We start from the raw sequence: 16027 nt of genomic DNA, 5'->3' as shown, positions 1-16027 counted from the left end.
AAAGCCAAGATTTTCAGTCCCAGTCAAGCTCTAGTGGAAAGCAAAATAAATTTCACTTAAGCTCCACAACTTTTGTGAAGATTAGATATACAGCGGAAAGACAAATGAACAGAGAAGGTGCATGAAAAAGCCCTATAAATTCAAAGCAAATAAATCACAATTAGAAATGCAGCTACAATGATGAGTCATATTAGGCTGAAAACCAATTAGAAGCGTGTGTCAGCTCTAAGAGAGGTCTAACACTCAGAACCCAGATATGTGTCTTTCAGAAGCAGCATGAGGCAGTTAACAGAGTTGCAACAAGGCTAAGAGCCAGTGCCCAAACTGCAGCTGCATCTATAACAAAAGCTACAATTTTTCCAATGTGGGAATTATTAAAGCAGGGGACGTTTGAGAATTATATATAAACAATAAAATGCAGCACAAAATGTACTATTTAGCTAGTGCTGGGTCATTGGCAGCCTAGGGCCTCTCCCTGGAAGCACTGAGGACAAGCCAGAGGACAAACCAGACAGGACTCTAGTCCATCACAGGACATGCACTCACAGGACATGCACTCACATGCAACCATGCACTAAGAGAGACAGCAGCTCATCTCCAGTTCTCATCTAACTATAAGATTGACTTAAAGTCATTGACTTTAAGTGAGAACTGTTTTACTGAATGACATTTTACCACTGCAATACTATAAAAATCATAGAATTTTATATTATCCATAAAATTAGGAATAGTGGTCAAGAAACGTGATTTGAGATTAATGCCTTTATTTAGCCGTTTTTGTGCAAAATATAAAATTAAATGCTTCCGGCAACAGAAATCTAGGCGTCACGTCATTGACCCATATGTACATTCTTATTTCAAATGCAGTTGAACTGTAAAACCTATTCAAAAGCCTAATATAAGAATAACAGACTTTTCGTTAGGTCTTAATGTTACATTTATTTATTTCTCAGTCCCTATATATAATGCATGATAACATGTATGAGAATATAAGATTTGAGTTATGTAATGTAACATTAAAAGTAACCTTGAGGAAATCAGTGTTGGTTGTATCCTGAAAAGCAAGTAAGGTAGATCAGTGTTTCCAAACCCAGCTCCCAGCTCCAATAGGAGGGAGCAAAAATGTGGACTGTCTGGCAAGCATCTGGGAGGCAGCAAAAAAGTGTACTGTTTGGGTGTCCCCTAGGACTGGGTTGGGAAACAAAGGTAGATTTTGTAGCATTATCCTTGGTACTTTTTTTTTTTTTATCTTTCTTAGGCTTCCTCATTTTGTAACTTCTGAAATACAGACACACAAATAATACGACTGAGAATACGAGCTTCAAGATAGTAGGTCCTGCAAGACTGTTGCAACCCACAAACACTGATATACTGCATTTGTTGTGTTGTGTTGTGCTGTAAAACTCCATGAGGGGACTCAGTCAATTTTCCTTTTATAAAACCAGCTTAGTTTAATAAAAGTGCACTATAAACAGTTAGTTACACTTGGTTCAACTTGGTTACAATCCTGACATTTGAAGGCAATTCAGAGGAAGAGTGATGTTCTTGGTTTAAAAGTATTTATACTTCACTGGGATAAAACAAGTCAACAAAATCAAAATGTTACACTGTTTTTTCTATCTGTGAACTTGGATGAACGTACTCAGTAATAGTCTCAAAATGGGCCAAATACCTGTGTCTACCTTTACGTCTACCACGAAACAGGCATAAGCAACATGTCATTTAGTCAGATGAACAGCACAATTAAAATGCAGCAAAATAAACTTTATTACTAAAGGTGATTTCATTAACGATTTTTGTTTTGTTTAATCTGCACTATTTAATAGCAATTTTCTGGATACAATTAAATGTATGGGTAACACTTTAGTATAATACACTATTCTTTATGTATTAATTAACCGCAAACTAAGTCTTAGTTACACACTGATCTCATGTTAATTCAGCATTAATGAATCGTGACGCATGATTTATCTCAAGCACTTGCTATATTTGTTACTACAGTATATCTGTTAATTCTGTAAACCTTTGTGAAACACTGAAGGAACTACTGAAGGAACAAGTCATGAATAACACAAGTGAAATACTGATCTCATGTTTGTTCATCGTTAATGAATTGTGACGCATCTACTGTATATTTGTTCATGACTTGTTCATAATTTGTACTTCAGTAGTAAATGAGTTACTAGTAAGTATTTGTGCCCTGTCAAGTAAACTATAGCCAGTTTATGTATACATAGTCTTTTTTTGAGTTATATGGGCCAATTTACGATCTCCATCACTATCTGCTCCCCTTATGATTGTGAGAACGTGCTTGGACAAAGGCAAACATGTAGTAACACCTCAAATTAAGTGATTTACATAATAAACACAATACTGTAAAGAGTATGATTAAAAATACATTATGACATTATGGTTATCAGCATTCTTTGTTAAGGATTCGTCTTTTCCGGGTGAGTGGAATTTAAATTAAAAACTATGACACTACTGATAAGTACAATTCTTACATGAAGGAATTATAGGAAAAAACGCTACATTTATTAATGAAAGAAATTTTAAGCAGATCTTAGACTTCTTAAAGCTCAGGTATTTAAAAATACAGTTATTCCTGGTAGTTATTATTCAAACATAAGTGTATTTCATATTTTAAGATTAAGAATTTGTTTCGCAGTGCAGATTGCCAAAGCTTTTCCCTGTGTCTGACAAAAATTATGTAATACGTTTCTCGGGTTCAAGCTCAAAAACATTACATGGTAGTGTGCCTCTTTTCATATCTGATGAAAATGTAAAATTAACTGACAGAGCAATATTTAGGAAACACACTTTAGATGAGATGCAGAAAAGAGATTCCCATGGGGGTGGGGGGCAAAAGAATCACACAGTCAGTCTGCCCACCCCAGTCACAAACACAAACATATCACTGTTCCTCACATACATGTTGCTGAAACTGACTGTACCTTTATAGCGTTACAGAAAAAAGTTATATTTAGCCGTTAATGCAAATGCATGTGATGCCCCCAGCACCTGCGTTAAACAAGCATACTTCGCGTTTTACTATGACAGCCTGCGTTTGTATCTCACTGTTTTAGGCCTATTTAGCGAACTGCCCCACACCGTAAGCACACAGTGTCACTTTATAGTTCATTCTGCGTTAACGCCACACGACCACCGACAGGCCTATTTGGCGCTAGTTTGCTTAGCCACGCATTTTATATGTCTTTATGTAGTAATATTAGAAAAAAAACAATGGCGCGTTTAATTAATGTTAAAGAAGAAAATCCTCACATTGGACAAAAATGTATCGGAAAAATAAAATAAATCACAAACAAATTACATAAGTAGCTATCGACCCAGACATGTCGAGACAAGTGAGACATAGGTAGTTTGCATATATGTTTATATTAAAATGTATAGAAATGACTATATACTGTATATATATATATATATATATATATATATATATATATATATATATATATATATATGTATATATATTGTAGCTGCGTGTAGTAGTTATTTCATCTTATGGAATATGATCACGCGTATTAAGAATGCTGTCACCAGTGTGGGCCTCGCGACAAATCGCCAATTAAACACTGCGCCGTTTGTCAGTTCATAACTACATTTTACTGATATTCAACGACAGGTCTGCTTCATGGAAAAGGCTATGTAAAATAATGACAAATGGTAAGCATGCCTAAGATTAAATAAATATATATACACATGCTGCATAAAAACTGTGTTAATTGCAGGAATTACATTTTCTAACATGGGTGCAAACAATCGGCAAGGGAAGAGGAAGCAACAGGGGGGGGGGGTGTCATTTTTGGACATCTAAAACAGTTACCTGGATCTGTAACGTATGCACAATAACCACAACCACCGCCACCTACGTTTACAGATAAATTATAAGACAAGACACGACAGATAATTGAAGGAGAGATAATAATATACCAACGTCATTCATATGACTGCGTGGCCATGTTGGAGCGCTGGGTGTCCCCCGCTCTGTATATATGCGTACTCGCTCCTTTGCTCCCACTGTATAATTGCTGTATGTATCTCAATGCAGGAAGCCAAACAGTGGCGGCCCAGAAAAAAAATCCATTAACGAGAACCCAAGAGGAACATTAAAATAACGTTGACAAGCACCAAAACCGCGATCACGGTAAACACAACCACCGTTTGCGTTTCCAAGGTCATGGTGCAATGCAGGAGGCTGTAATATTCAGGATGTTGGGGCTGGTAGGTTGTTTTCAATTGCCAACCTGGGCTCTGTGTGACTGTCCATACATCCACCATTATGATAATAAAAAGAAAGGAAAAAAAATCATGACACCAACAGCCCTTTCATTTTCATCTTCTTACTCTTTCTTATTGCCGCTCATGTTTAAAGATCGCCAAACCAGAAGCATCATCATCCTCACCATCATTGTCTTCATCATCATCATCATCAGTTTCAGTACCGTTAATTTCTCTCCGAGTCAAACCTGCCGTCTGCCGACCAAAGGAGGACCGGGTACTGTAAATACACCGAGCGGTGCTTGACATGCACTACTCCGCCGGTAACGCACGAAGCAGTCGTCGCTGCATCTCCCTCGTATGAAGCGGCGAACAGCAGCCCAGGCGGCCGTCCTTGCATGCTAATAAGCGACCGGCAACTAGGGAGCTAGGGGATCAGCCATCAATCAAAAAAGAAAAAAAAAAGGGGGGGGGGGGGGTCTGTGTTTGCAAAGGCTAATATTTAGTGGTCAAAATAAATTCCCATACGTATAAATCAATTACTTCTGATCTAACGCTAGAGAAAAAAAAAATCCTATCGCAACGTGCCGATATGGAATAGCAGAAGAAAAAGCATCGCGTCTGCCAAAAGAGACCAAAATGTAACACGAGTCTTTCCTCCATCTTTTGATCTTCTATTGACACTAATACGCAAGAATCGATTCGAATCCTTACCTCGTGGCATTTAAGTGACACTCCATGATTAATCGCATTAATATCCATGTCCTCCACAGCTGGGTAGAGCTGTACAGTTCTGCAGCTGTGGGCATACATGGACTCTGGATTTGAATCGAAACGATGTATTCCTCTCTCGTATATAGATGTATTTATTTATTTATTTTCTCCCGTGACGTTATTACTCCTGCTGCAAATAAAAGTGTGAATCCCTGCGCAGCGAGTTCTCCTATCACAGATGCGGCGAGGGGAGCGTGCAAGCGGGACATGCACGTTTAGCCACGAGTGGGTTTAATGCATCCGATTTGACATTTGCGATCGTTCTTTTTTAACTTGGCCACCGAGTGCCAAAAACCGTAATGATGCATCGCCGAAAGAAGAACCCATAAAATGTGTGGTACTTCCGGGAAGATTTGGCAAAATTCAAATATATTATATGCATAACGTTAAAATCGCAGTTGCAGCTGCATCAAAACATGCCAACACCCCTCCCAAAACCGTACACTATAAATTATTGGACAATTAAATTGCAGTTACAACTACAGCAAAACAGATTAATTTCCGTCCACATTTTCCAATAGGATACTCTTAAATTCTTTAAGCAACACTGCTTCTATATGAATGAACTGAGTATGGACGGATTAATGAGCTTGCTCGAAAGCGTTGGGTGTTGGTAGAAAATAATATCAAGTCATTTGTTTTTGTTTTCAAAAAGGTTTGGTGCTGCTCCCTTTTATGGATTTCCGCAGTGCTTAATGACCAGGAGTTAACAGAGGACTCCTTATTCCAGAATTCCACTAACACAGTGGAGTGCTTTGTGATTTATCATGAGAAAGTTATAGTTGCATGAGTTCAGTAAAGGTCACCTGAAATGATGCAAAATCTCATTACCTGGAATATGAGAAACGCCTCAATTCATGCACAGAAATATAAGCAATTTAAATAACCTTAACGCAGAGCTTAAGAAATTGTTTTGAAAGTAATACAGGAATTCATAAGAACTTTTCATGATGTTCCATGAAATCATCCCACTGGCAATGCAAAACCTGTACACCACAAATTCAATTAATTTGAACCTTCAGTAGTCAAAATAGCCCCACATAGATATCGTACAGCAAGAAAATCCAGCTAGGTCTGAATTAACAATGCCAAAATGTCTTGTTCTGAAAGGTCTGAATTGTCTGCAGTGGGGGGGGGGGTATTTAACCATTAATTACAAACACATATATGATTACACATATATGAGGCCCAGTTCTGGGTGGGGGGGTAGCTGAGCATGCAGGGTGATTGCTAAGGTCACCCCATCTACACGTATTTCCAAGACAATGATTTTATATTTCACTGCATTTATGATTATTGTGATCTATTCATCTTCTAACTGCTTATCCAGGTTGCGGTCACAGGGGGGAGGGGGGTCTATTCTACACACAACCGTAAATCAAGTGTTAGTCTGGGGATTGTGGGAGAAAGCTTAAGAACCTGAAGGAAACTCACGTGGCATTGGGAGAACATGCAAACTCAACACACACACACACACACACACATTTGTATTCTTTGTCTTGTATCTTTGTGGGGACCGTCCATTCATTTCTATGAGCAAAACCCTAATCCCAATGACAACGTTAACCCCAACCCAGCCCTAACATTAAGTAACCATAACAAAATACAAGTTTTGTAGTTTCATTGCAGTCATAGATTTTCATAAAATTGAGTTCCATCTTGTGGGAATCGAAAAAATAGACCCCAAAACAAAGGTTTTTTATCACATTGAGGGGATATTTGGTGCTCACAGCGTAATATATATATATATAACCACCACCCCCCCCCCCCCTCACAAACATAAGACATCAGAGAGACATCAGTTAGCCTAAGTGTAAAGCCTGATTTTTGGTTGTTTGAAGGCTCTGCGCAGAGCTTTCACTGTGTCTTATGCAAGTGGCCTACATAAGCAGCCTACACTATCGCTAGCATTTATACTTGTGCGCGGTCTGCATCACCGCAATGTGTTTAGTTATTTGTAGTTGGTGCGTAGTTGGTGTGTAGTTGGTGTGTAGCTGGTGTTAATACCGCAACAGTGATCCTGTTGTGAACCGAATGACATTTTTGATACAGTTTGCCCTTATGGCTATGCTTCCGATGCAGTCACATGTATCCGCACTCGCTTCCTGCAGTTACCTTCAGGCGTGGCTACATTCCTGCGCATAATGTGCAGTAATGGAAGCAGCATGGGTATTCCTACCTTAACTGGAGCTACCACACATAAGCCAGTAAAGTTCTTGCCTTTTGAATGTTTGACAGTTCAAGAACAAATTTTATTAACATGAGGTTTGACAAATATATATATGTATCTCTCAGATCTGAATTCACTCTTGAATTCAGAAATGGTTTGGATGATTTTCTAACCACTCTGTAAGCCATTTGGCAGCGTCTGGGGAAAAAAAGGCATTTCCACAGAGCTGAGTAAAAATCATGCATAAAAACTTTAAATAAAACACTTGAAATAAAACAAGCACTGTAAATCTCAGTCGGTTTTAGGCCAAAACACATATCATCAAATAAAACGGTAATGCGAAAAATTCAGCAGCATCACCTGCAAATCCATGGTTCATGTGTTCATGACAGAGAAACCAAAATTTCTGCAGAAGAAGGAAGCAGACTCGTCAAGTTTGGAGAACCAAATAAAATTTATAAAAGACATACGCTAATGAAGAATGCGACTTGTCCCGCATGTTTGTAAAATCCGATAAAGCCTATGAATATAAAATACAACCACTTATGAAAAAAAGATTGCTCTTCAAGTATATGTTTTAAGCAACCTGAAGTATGTGCATGGACAATACCACATATTTACAATTTCATTTCACTTTTCCAAAATTGATAAATCTGCCATCGCCATTTTTTTTGCCAGGGGTGTCAGACCACTGTGGGCTCACTGGGAGTGATGAAATAGTACTGTGCTGTCACCTTACACCGCCATCTTGGTGCAACCATATTCTGTGCACTGCATGCGGTGACATGAAATAATGTTACATAAAAGCAACTGATATAATGAAAAAACAGATGTTATTGAATGTGGCCCATACACACTGAGGCAAAATGGTTGCAAGCTGGCTGCTGTTGGTTATGAGAATATCGTTAATTATCTGGTTTTTTTTTTTGTTCTTTTTTTTAAATTGCGGATAACACAGAAGTGAATGAAAGGGAATAACTCTGGAGGTTTCATTTCTTCATTTTTGCCTCGGGACATGAACTGCAGAGGAAAAGTGTGGACAAATTATTTCGGTAAATATAAATCTCATGCATATTACTCTTCATTTATGATTGTTATATACTGTTTATCATTATCTTATTTTCATAATGTAATGGTAAAATTAAGCAATTACGTTGCTCTGTGCAGCAATGTTAATGTTACAGTGCTGTATCAGTTGTCACGGTCATTACAACAAATCTGGCACGACTGCACATAAGTGAATGTGCTTTAAAGGTAAATTGCTGATCAATTTAATTTATCCCTGGATGTGCGAAAAGGGACTTTCTCAGTTGTTTCTTTTTCTGTTCCTCTCTTGATGACTGTAATGCTGTCTCTCTTTACACTGGTCTCTCCCAAGTTCACTATTGTTGAGCAAAAACACAGATAGTCCTGCACCACATAGGAAATGATGCACCAACATGGCGGATGGCAGCGTTTGCTCTGTGTGACGTCATCTGCAACCCTACTTTTCCTGGTCGGGAGTGGGCGGCATTAGTTTTTGCTTGATTAATACATGCTGGCTTTGCCTGCTAAGAAACTAAATAACAATACACATAAGCAATAACATGTTATTTTGTATTGTTTACAGAAAATATAAGAATGTTAGATCTATGGCCTTAAAATAAGCTGGTCAATGTACCGTAAGTTAATGAAGTAACATTTTCAGCTGACATAGCATGTCTGAAACTGCTTCTTTAGCTCCACTAGGTAAGATCCACACATCTGATAACTGATTTAAGCTGTAATCAAAATCATTTCCCTTCAAATCACTAATACTGAATGCAGGAGAGTTTTCAATCCAGCTCTGGAAATTAACAAAAAGGCTAAGGAGATTCATCTCTGCCTTCTAATAATAAACCATAGACAATGATACTACCCTGGATAGATGCACATCACCAACAATGACAAACGGTTAGAGAATATGGATTGAATTTGCATGGTGAGGCGAAAATTGATTTTTGAACACGGTCCTCTGGAAAAAGGAATCTCCTGCCAACTCGCCTTTGATGGCGCGTCTGTCGACGTCATTAGATTCAGTCAAGTGTGCTGAGCTCAGAAGCATGTTCCAGGTCCAGACCCGCCACCTGTCATTTTTACAGAGCTCACGACCTTCCGGGTTCCTCTCTGCTTCACCCCATCCTAAGCCACACCACCTGTCAACGCTTCCCAAGTGTGACACACATTTGCAATCTGCAGTGTATGTTGGAAGATGAGCACAACACTGGTTCCAGCACATCTTATAGCTATTGTACATGATATAACCACCGAACCAATGTTAGAAAATCATTTTGAATAATTCCATCCATGGCTTCCTCTCCTAGTGCCCTTTAATTCCGATCATTGACTCCAGGACCACCACAACCCTGTACAATATAAGCTGAAGAGAACTGAATGAGTGGATACATTGTAAATAGCTATATTATGTACTGGAAAGCATGCATTACTGTTTAACATAATAAGGACATAGAGCTGTTTAAAAATTGTTGACAAATATATCATTTAGCAAACATATTGAAAACCTCATTAAAAAGAATCTCTTTGACCTTAGTAACCTTTTATCCAAAACCTGGATCATGGTTTACAGACGCAGGGATAGTATCGGGTGCAAGAATGCCATGGTCTCGCGGATGAGGACACTGGCAGCACGAAAAGAGGGCAGTAGCTGCAAAAAACACAAGAGTTCCATCTGGAGACGATCATCTCTCCCACCCAGGAGTAAGGGGAAAGGTCACAGAGTATGCGGACAGGTGGTAGCAGAGAAGTCAGGCACGAGGAAATGGAAAGGAAGCCAGGTGTGGATCACAGAGTATTCATGATATTAACTGTCAGAGCACTGCAAGATTACAGTGAATATACAGCTATGCAGATTCCTGTTTGTGTGTGCCAGTCCTGCTTATTAACAGCATAATATTTAATTGCTGTGTAATATAGCACCTTTGGTCATACATTACGTTTCCATAACAAAACACAGGATACTTTGCTCATTGTTGGTCCAGATCAATGTTTTTTTTTTTTAATTTTCACTATGTATGTTTTCACACAAATACTCATTTCATACAGTAGTCGAGTTTTTTCTTTATAATGTTTTCTAAGCATTTATCTTTGTTTTTCATTTTTAAATGTTTTATTCCACTGAATATGTAGACTACTGTAGTTCAACAGTTCAATAGCTAAAATCATTCTCTTTTTGAGACTTAAATCAAATATCTATATATATATATACTTCCACCTACTACATAAGTGGGTATCATAATGTCAGCATATGCTTCAGACTCTCCAGAATTACAAAATACACTCCAAGGATAGAAACACAGGGCAGAAATGACTCATAATAATAATGAAATCAGCACATTGCCTGCTTCAATTTAGGCGTAGTAGGTGGAGGGCATAATGAGGGGACTGTTTGCAAAAACAAAGGCTGCTATTATGAAGACTTAAAAATAATTCGCATTCTGTTCTTTTTGTGTCTTCCATGCATGAAAGCGCTTGTCACATTTTGCGTTCCGGAAGTCCTCGCATAGCTCTCTATGGTCGCTGCACAGGCTTCATAAACGCATAGTGATCTGCTTCTGATAATCCTTGACAGCACTGTATTTTGTACATTTCCTAACTACATCTGTGGGTTTTCCCTCGGAAACAATCACTAGTACTTCATTGCTTGGCTGTAAATTACTCTATTTGTAGCACATGCTCCGCTAATGGCAGGGAGGGCCCCTCCTCCCATTCCCTCTCCACAATGCCGTGCTGCCCATTCTCCTTTGTTCCCGTTCTGTCTTCTCCTCTTCCTCCCCTGCTTCCTGCATCCTGCCCTTCAGCCACGCAGTCAGTCTGAATGCTCTAAAAATAACGAAAGAAGAACAACTCTCCCCAAACACAATGCTGTTTACGTTGTTACAGCATCAGCTGTTTATTCGTTTAATTCCTGGGCAGCCCGTGCGTGTATGATAGTCTCGTCCTTCTCAGGGTACACGAAGTGGTAGCTTGGTTCACAGAGTGGTGTCATACTTTGTATCCATGGCTCACTTATTTATTATTTAAACTCAGGTTTTTATTTCTACTCGATTATGGCCGTCACTTAAGAGACACTTCCTCAGGCACCAATACACTGTAACATTACATATTGGATCTTGGTATGCATCAAAGATAAGCCACGTTAGAACAGGACATGGTAGCCTTAGATCCAATCAATACTATGTGTTAACGGCTAATATAACGGAAATTTTGTTTCTCTTTTTTTATGATCTTATCAGCTGTAGGCAGCATTGAAATTTGTTCCATAAACGCTTCATTAAATGAAACCTGCAAGATATGGGATATTATCTACATCAACCAGTTATGGCCGGATCAAATGAGGTTGTCTTTAAAAAGAACAACTGGGGGCGGACATGGAACTATATAATTTCAAATGAAAGATAAACTGGGAGGTGGGGAGGGGGGTTTGGTTGTATTGTATGCCCTGTTCAAAAGTGAAAATCAGCAGTGGGGTAATTAGGGCTAAAACAAGCCAAGCAAAAATGCTGCATCCTCGGCCTGTTTTGGAAGGAATTCGGCAGCTGACTGATTTGGACAGAAGAGTAGGGTGCCCACCTAATCCATGCCGTGGGGGGCGAACGGTGGGCCACTTCAGGTGTTACAAATTACTTTAAAACCGAAAGGCTCATGTACCTGGCTAATTAGGCCAGTTCTTCTTGTGCTTTTACTGATTTGTGACCTTGATTGAAAGACTCATCCAGCTGTTTCGCATTAACATTAGTGACACATGCATGATTATAGGATACTGACCATACAGAGAAAACAAGAAAAGTGAAATCTGGGTCTTTTTAATTGAAGTGGTAGTTTCCAGGCTCATAGTGCCCCCCATGGATTAGTGGTCACCCTACAGCGGAAGCACATGTGACTTGTAACAAAACAAACAAGATAGCCGTCAAAGGGCCACACACTGCAACAACCAATGCGATGAGAAGTAGACAAGTACCTGGAAAGTCACAGGACATAGGGATCTGTGGCAGTCACAGGACATAGGGATCTGTGGCAGTCACAGGACATACGGATCTGTGGCAGTCACAGGACATAGGGATCTGTGGCAGTCACAGGACATACGGATCTGTGGCAGTCACAGGACATAGGGATCTGTGGCAGTCACAGGACATAGGGATCTGTGGCAGTCACAGGACATAGGGATCTGTGGCAGTCACAGGACATAGGGATCTGTGGCAGTCACAGGACATACGGATCTGTGGCAGTCACAGGACATACGGATCTGTGGCAGTCACAGGACATAGGGATCTGTGGCAGTCACAGGACATACGGATCTGTGGCAGTCACAGGACATAGGGATCTGTGGCAGTCACAGGACATAGGGATCTGTGGCAGTCACAGGACATAGGGATCTGTGGCAGTCACAGGACATACGGATCTGTGGCAGTCACAGGACATAGGGATCTGTGGCAGTCACAGGACATACCTGTAGGGATCTGTGGCAGTCACAGGACATAGGGATCTGTGGCAGTCACAGGACATACCTTTAGGGATCTGTGGCAGTCACAGGACATAGGGATCTGTGGCAGTCACAGGACATACGGATCTGTGGCAGTCACAGGACATAGGGATCTGTGGCAGTCACAGGATATAGGGATCTGTGGCAGTCACAGGTAGCTGGCTCCTTCTGAGAGGAAACCTGCTGTCACATCCTTGAAAGAAGTTACTTTACATTAACTGCTGCAGTATGAATAGCTATATTAATACATTTTGTTAACTGTCAAGGGGAAATTTAGGTAGCTGGCCACTGTACAAACAAACGTAAGTTTAGCAGCTCTCTCGTTCTTCTTAGTACCATGAAATGGAGTAAATGTTTCATAAAAATACTGACGATACTATAAAAATGATGTATAAGTGCTTATAATTATTTTAAAAAGAATAATTATAGTTTCTTGAGAACACAAGGAGATGAAAAATACTTAAAAATGTGTTTTTTTAAGCCATCTAAACAGCTGGGTTCTTAAAACTGCCAGGTTTTTTTTTAGGAATACGAAATTTAGTGAATCCAAATTAAGTGAAATCTTCTGAATTTGGAAGGTTTTCCAAGGATTCAGAGGATCCAGTTTGCCAAGAAGTACTGAGTGTATTCATGGTAGAAATGGCATGGGCTGCTTGGTAAAGAGGGGCTAGGGGCAATTTTGGGGCTCCTTAGCCCCTCTTAGGAGTGACTCCCCCCCCAAAGATACAGCCATATGAATAACAGTAGGAGGATGACAGTAACTGTTCTGCCTTTACATCAGTGGCTGTTACCCAGCATGCCTTTCCAGCACTGCTGGCTGGCAAGCCGGGCAGCTGTGAGCGCATTGACTGACGTGGCGATACAGTTATTTACACTGCAGTGATTCTCTCGTCATAACACTGCCATCATCAGTCATCCTCACCCGCAGCGCGAGACGGTGGGGCTTTAATTATCCATCCATCCATCTTCCATAACAACCAGAACGGGGGCAGAGTGAGCCTGGAGTCTATCACAGGAACCTCAGGAGAAAAAGAAGCAGGAACCCAGGGCTGGCACAGGATCCACGGGGCACGGACACGTGTACCATACAGGCACAAAAGTGCATGTTTTTGGACTGCAGGAGGAAGCATTATTACCCAGAGGGGCCCTGCATACAAATTCCATAAACTCAGAGCTGGGAGCAGGAGTCCAGCTCACAGCCCTGGAGGTGTGATGAGTCTGTGCTACCCTCTGAGCCACCATGCTACCGAGACCCTAATTATTATCATGAGAAAAAGACTTGCATTCTGGGAGAAATGACTGGCAACACCAGGTCCCGCGATGGGTCCGAGGAGTAGTGCAGTGGAAGTATAGTTTTTACTGGCAAGACCAAAGTGACTTTTAAGATGTTAATGCTTTGAGAAGCCTTCATCCTTTGATTCCCATATCTGGAAGGCATAAATCCTAACAGATGTTCCCAAAACTGACCATCAACTCTGTGGTGCCATCTCAACATCCAGTTAAATATTCCAGTAATGTATGGCATGAATGTCATAAAAATTTTTTGTTGAGTTTCTGATTTTGGTAATGTAACATTTCCCATAAACTTGTAGAACACCATCAAAGAAAATAGTAGCTAAAATAGTGTTTACTCATTGATAGCAAAGGCATGTAAGTATAGCTTGCAAAGCATTTTATGCATTTATGCATTCAGCAAAGTAAATTGCTACTGTACTAAAGTTGTCAACATTCATGCAAATATAATTAAATTGGCTTGAAATAATAATTAACCTGAGATTTGAGCTTCACTAAAACTACTCAAAAATGCCAATAAACGCACTACGGTCACTGAAGTTGAATTTAGATAAAAGCAGGATTTTTTATTTTAAATGGCTTTTTTACTAGAAAACATAACACAAGACCCTCATAGTGACAAACTCCTTAATTTGTTTTGCATACAATTAAGACTGCAAAAAAGTAAATGAAGTTTACTAATGTCACCCTCTCTCAAAAAGCTGAAGAGGTTACACCCTGATTCACCGTGCTTCATCTCTAATATTCCGATGAGAAAATTCAGTAAACACGGCCGTGAGGGAGTTCTCAAAGAGATGCCGTATATAACTGGAAATCCCTGCTGGCGAGGCCTTGTTTTATTTCCTTACTCACTGGACGGGTAACCACTGTCTTATCTGGGCTCGCAGAGCTATATGAATCACTGTCGTTCTTTTATTGAGCTTTATTGCTATTGCTGAATGCCTTGGAGGTGCGAAGCAGCAACCTCAGATTTATTGAGCCGCTCGCTCTGTGCCGTGAAGTGATCTTGAGAGTAAAAATTAAATACCCCCTTACAGGACCTAGAATGAGAAAAAAAATAGTCAGTCTGACATTCCAGGCACTTGTTAAGCAGACTCAGCTCTCTGGCCTTTTACCATGGATATATACCCATTTCCAAAGGGGCTCATCTCTGTCGATTTCAGTAATTTAGAGTCAACGATTCACGTGACCTAGACAGTGGGAGGAGCTCAGGAGCCAGACTACGCAAGGGAATCCCACGGAAAGACAGGGAAACCTGCATACTCCGCACACATAGAACTGAATTTATGCCAGATTCGAATCCACAACCTTGGAGGTACCGATAAATTATAGGGCCTGCCAAACAATATTAATCGTGCTTTCCATTTATTAAACTATTAGGCAACATAATTAGATAATATTAATCCATATTGCTATTAAGTTAAGGACAGCCACTGTTTGACTGCTTGATATTTTGTCGCTGAGTCACAGATCTTTGGAGGCAGCAATGATGAAGCACAGCACATGAGGTTTTTGTGTTTTATTACATCACACCTTCTAACCCCTCCTACTTTGAGCTGTCTAACACCTCCCACAGAAATCGCTTCCTTATCTTACTGGTGACCTCCTGACCTTGGTACCATCTAATCATTTCACATTCCATCCCATGCAGAACATCTGGTCATCATGGCCACAGTCGCCCAAACAAGCAATCTCAGTGAGAGCACCAATAGAGACATCAGGAACAATCATATTCCAGCGAAGGCTTTTCTAATCCACAGCAGTTTCCATAAACACCCATAGACACTGACTAAATACTGTATACAGATGTTTTTTTACTCTCTTTAACAAGGCAAATGGTAAGTACAATGGCTGGGAGCATTTTATAATAAAGTCACTTTCATTTCTGTAACTGGAAAGACATACTGACTTTAATTTTAGCTAGATGGACAGAGTAGCCTTGTAAAAAAAAATAAGAATAAAGAAAAAATAAAGCTTACTGAATTTATACCATAGTGGATGTATCGAACTGACAATAATTTGGATTTGGCAGT

The 16027-nt window shown here is 39.9% G+C and overlaps 1 protein-coding gene across 7 annotated transcripts in view; it reads right to left on the bottom strand.

The window, feature by feature from the left end:
* The window catches only part of LOC111859836 (rho guanine nucleotide exchange factor 9), a 71468-nt gene that overhangs the window by 30845 nt on the left and 24596 nt on the right, over positions 1-16027 (bottom strand). The window contains exon 1 of one of the 7 annotated variants that reach the window (XM_023842860.2): positions 4954-5222. The exons of 3 other annotated variants lie outside the window; for them this stretch is intronic. In XM_023842860.2, the coding sequence (XP_023698628.1) occupies positions 4954-5052 (99 nt within the window). In that variant the 5' untranslated portion in view covers positions 5053-5222. Of the gene's footprint in view, positions 1-3951; positions 4095-4424; positions 4628-4953; positions 5223-16027 lie in introns of those variants that run through there. 3 more of the 7 variants (XM_023842862.2, XM_023842863.2, XM_023842864.2) reach the window with 3 other exon arrangements.

Source organism: Paramormyrops kingsleyae, chromosome 10 (assembly GCF_048594095.1).
Source record: "Paramormyrops kingsleyae isolate MSU_618 chromosome 10, PKINGS_0.4, whole genome shotgun sequence".
Classification (NCBI taxonomy): domain Eukaryota; kingdom Metazoa; phylum Chordata; class Actinopteri; order Osteoglossiformes; family Mormyridae; genus Paramormyrops; species Paramormyrops kingsleyae.
The sequence above is the reverse complement of the archived record's forward strand: the minus strand, read 5'-3'. Positions and strand labels throughout refer to the sequence as shown.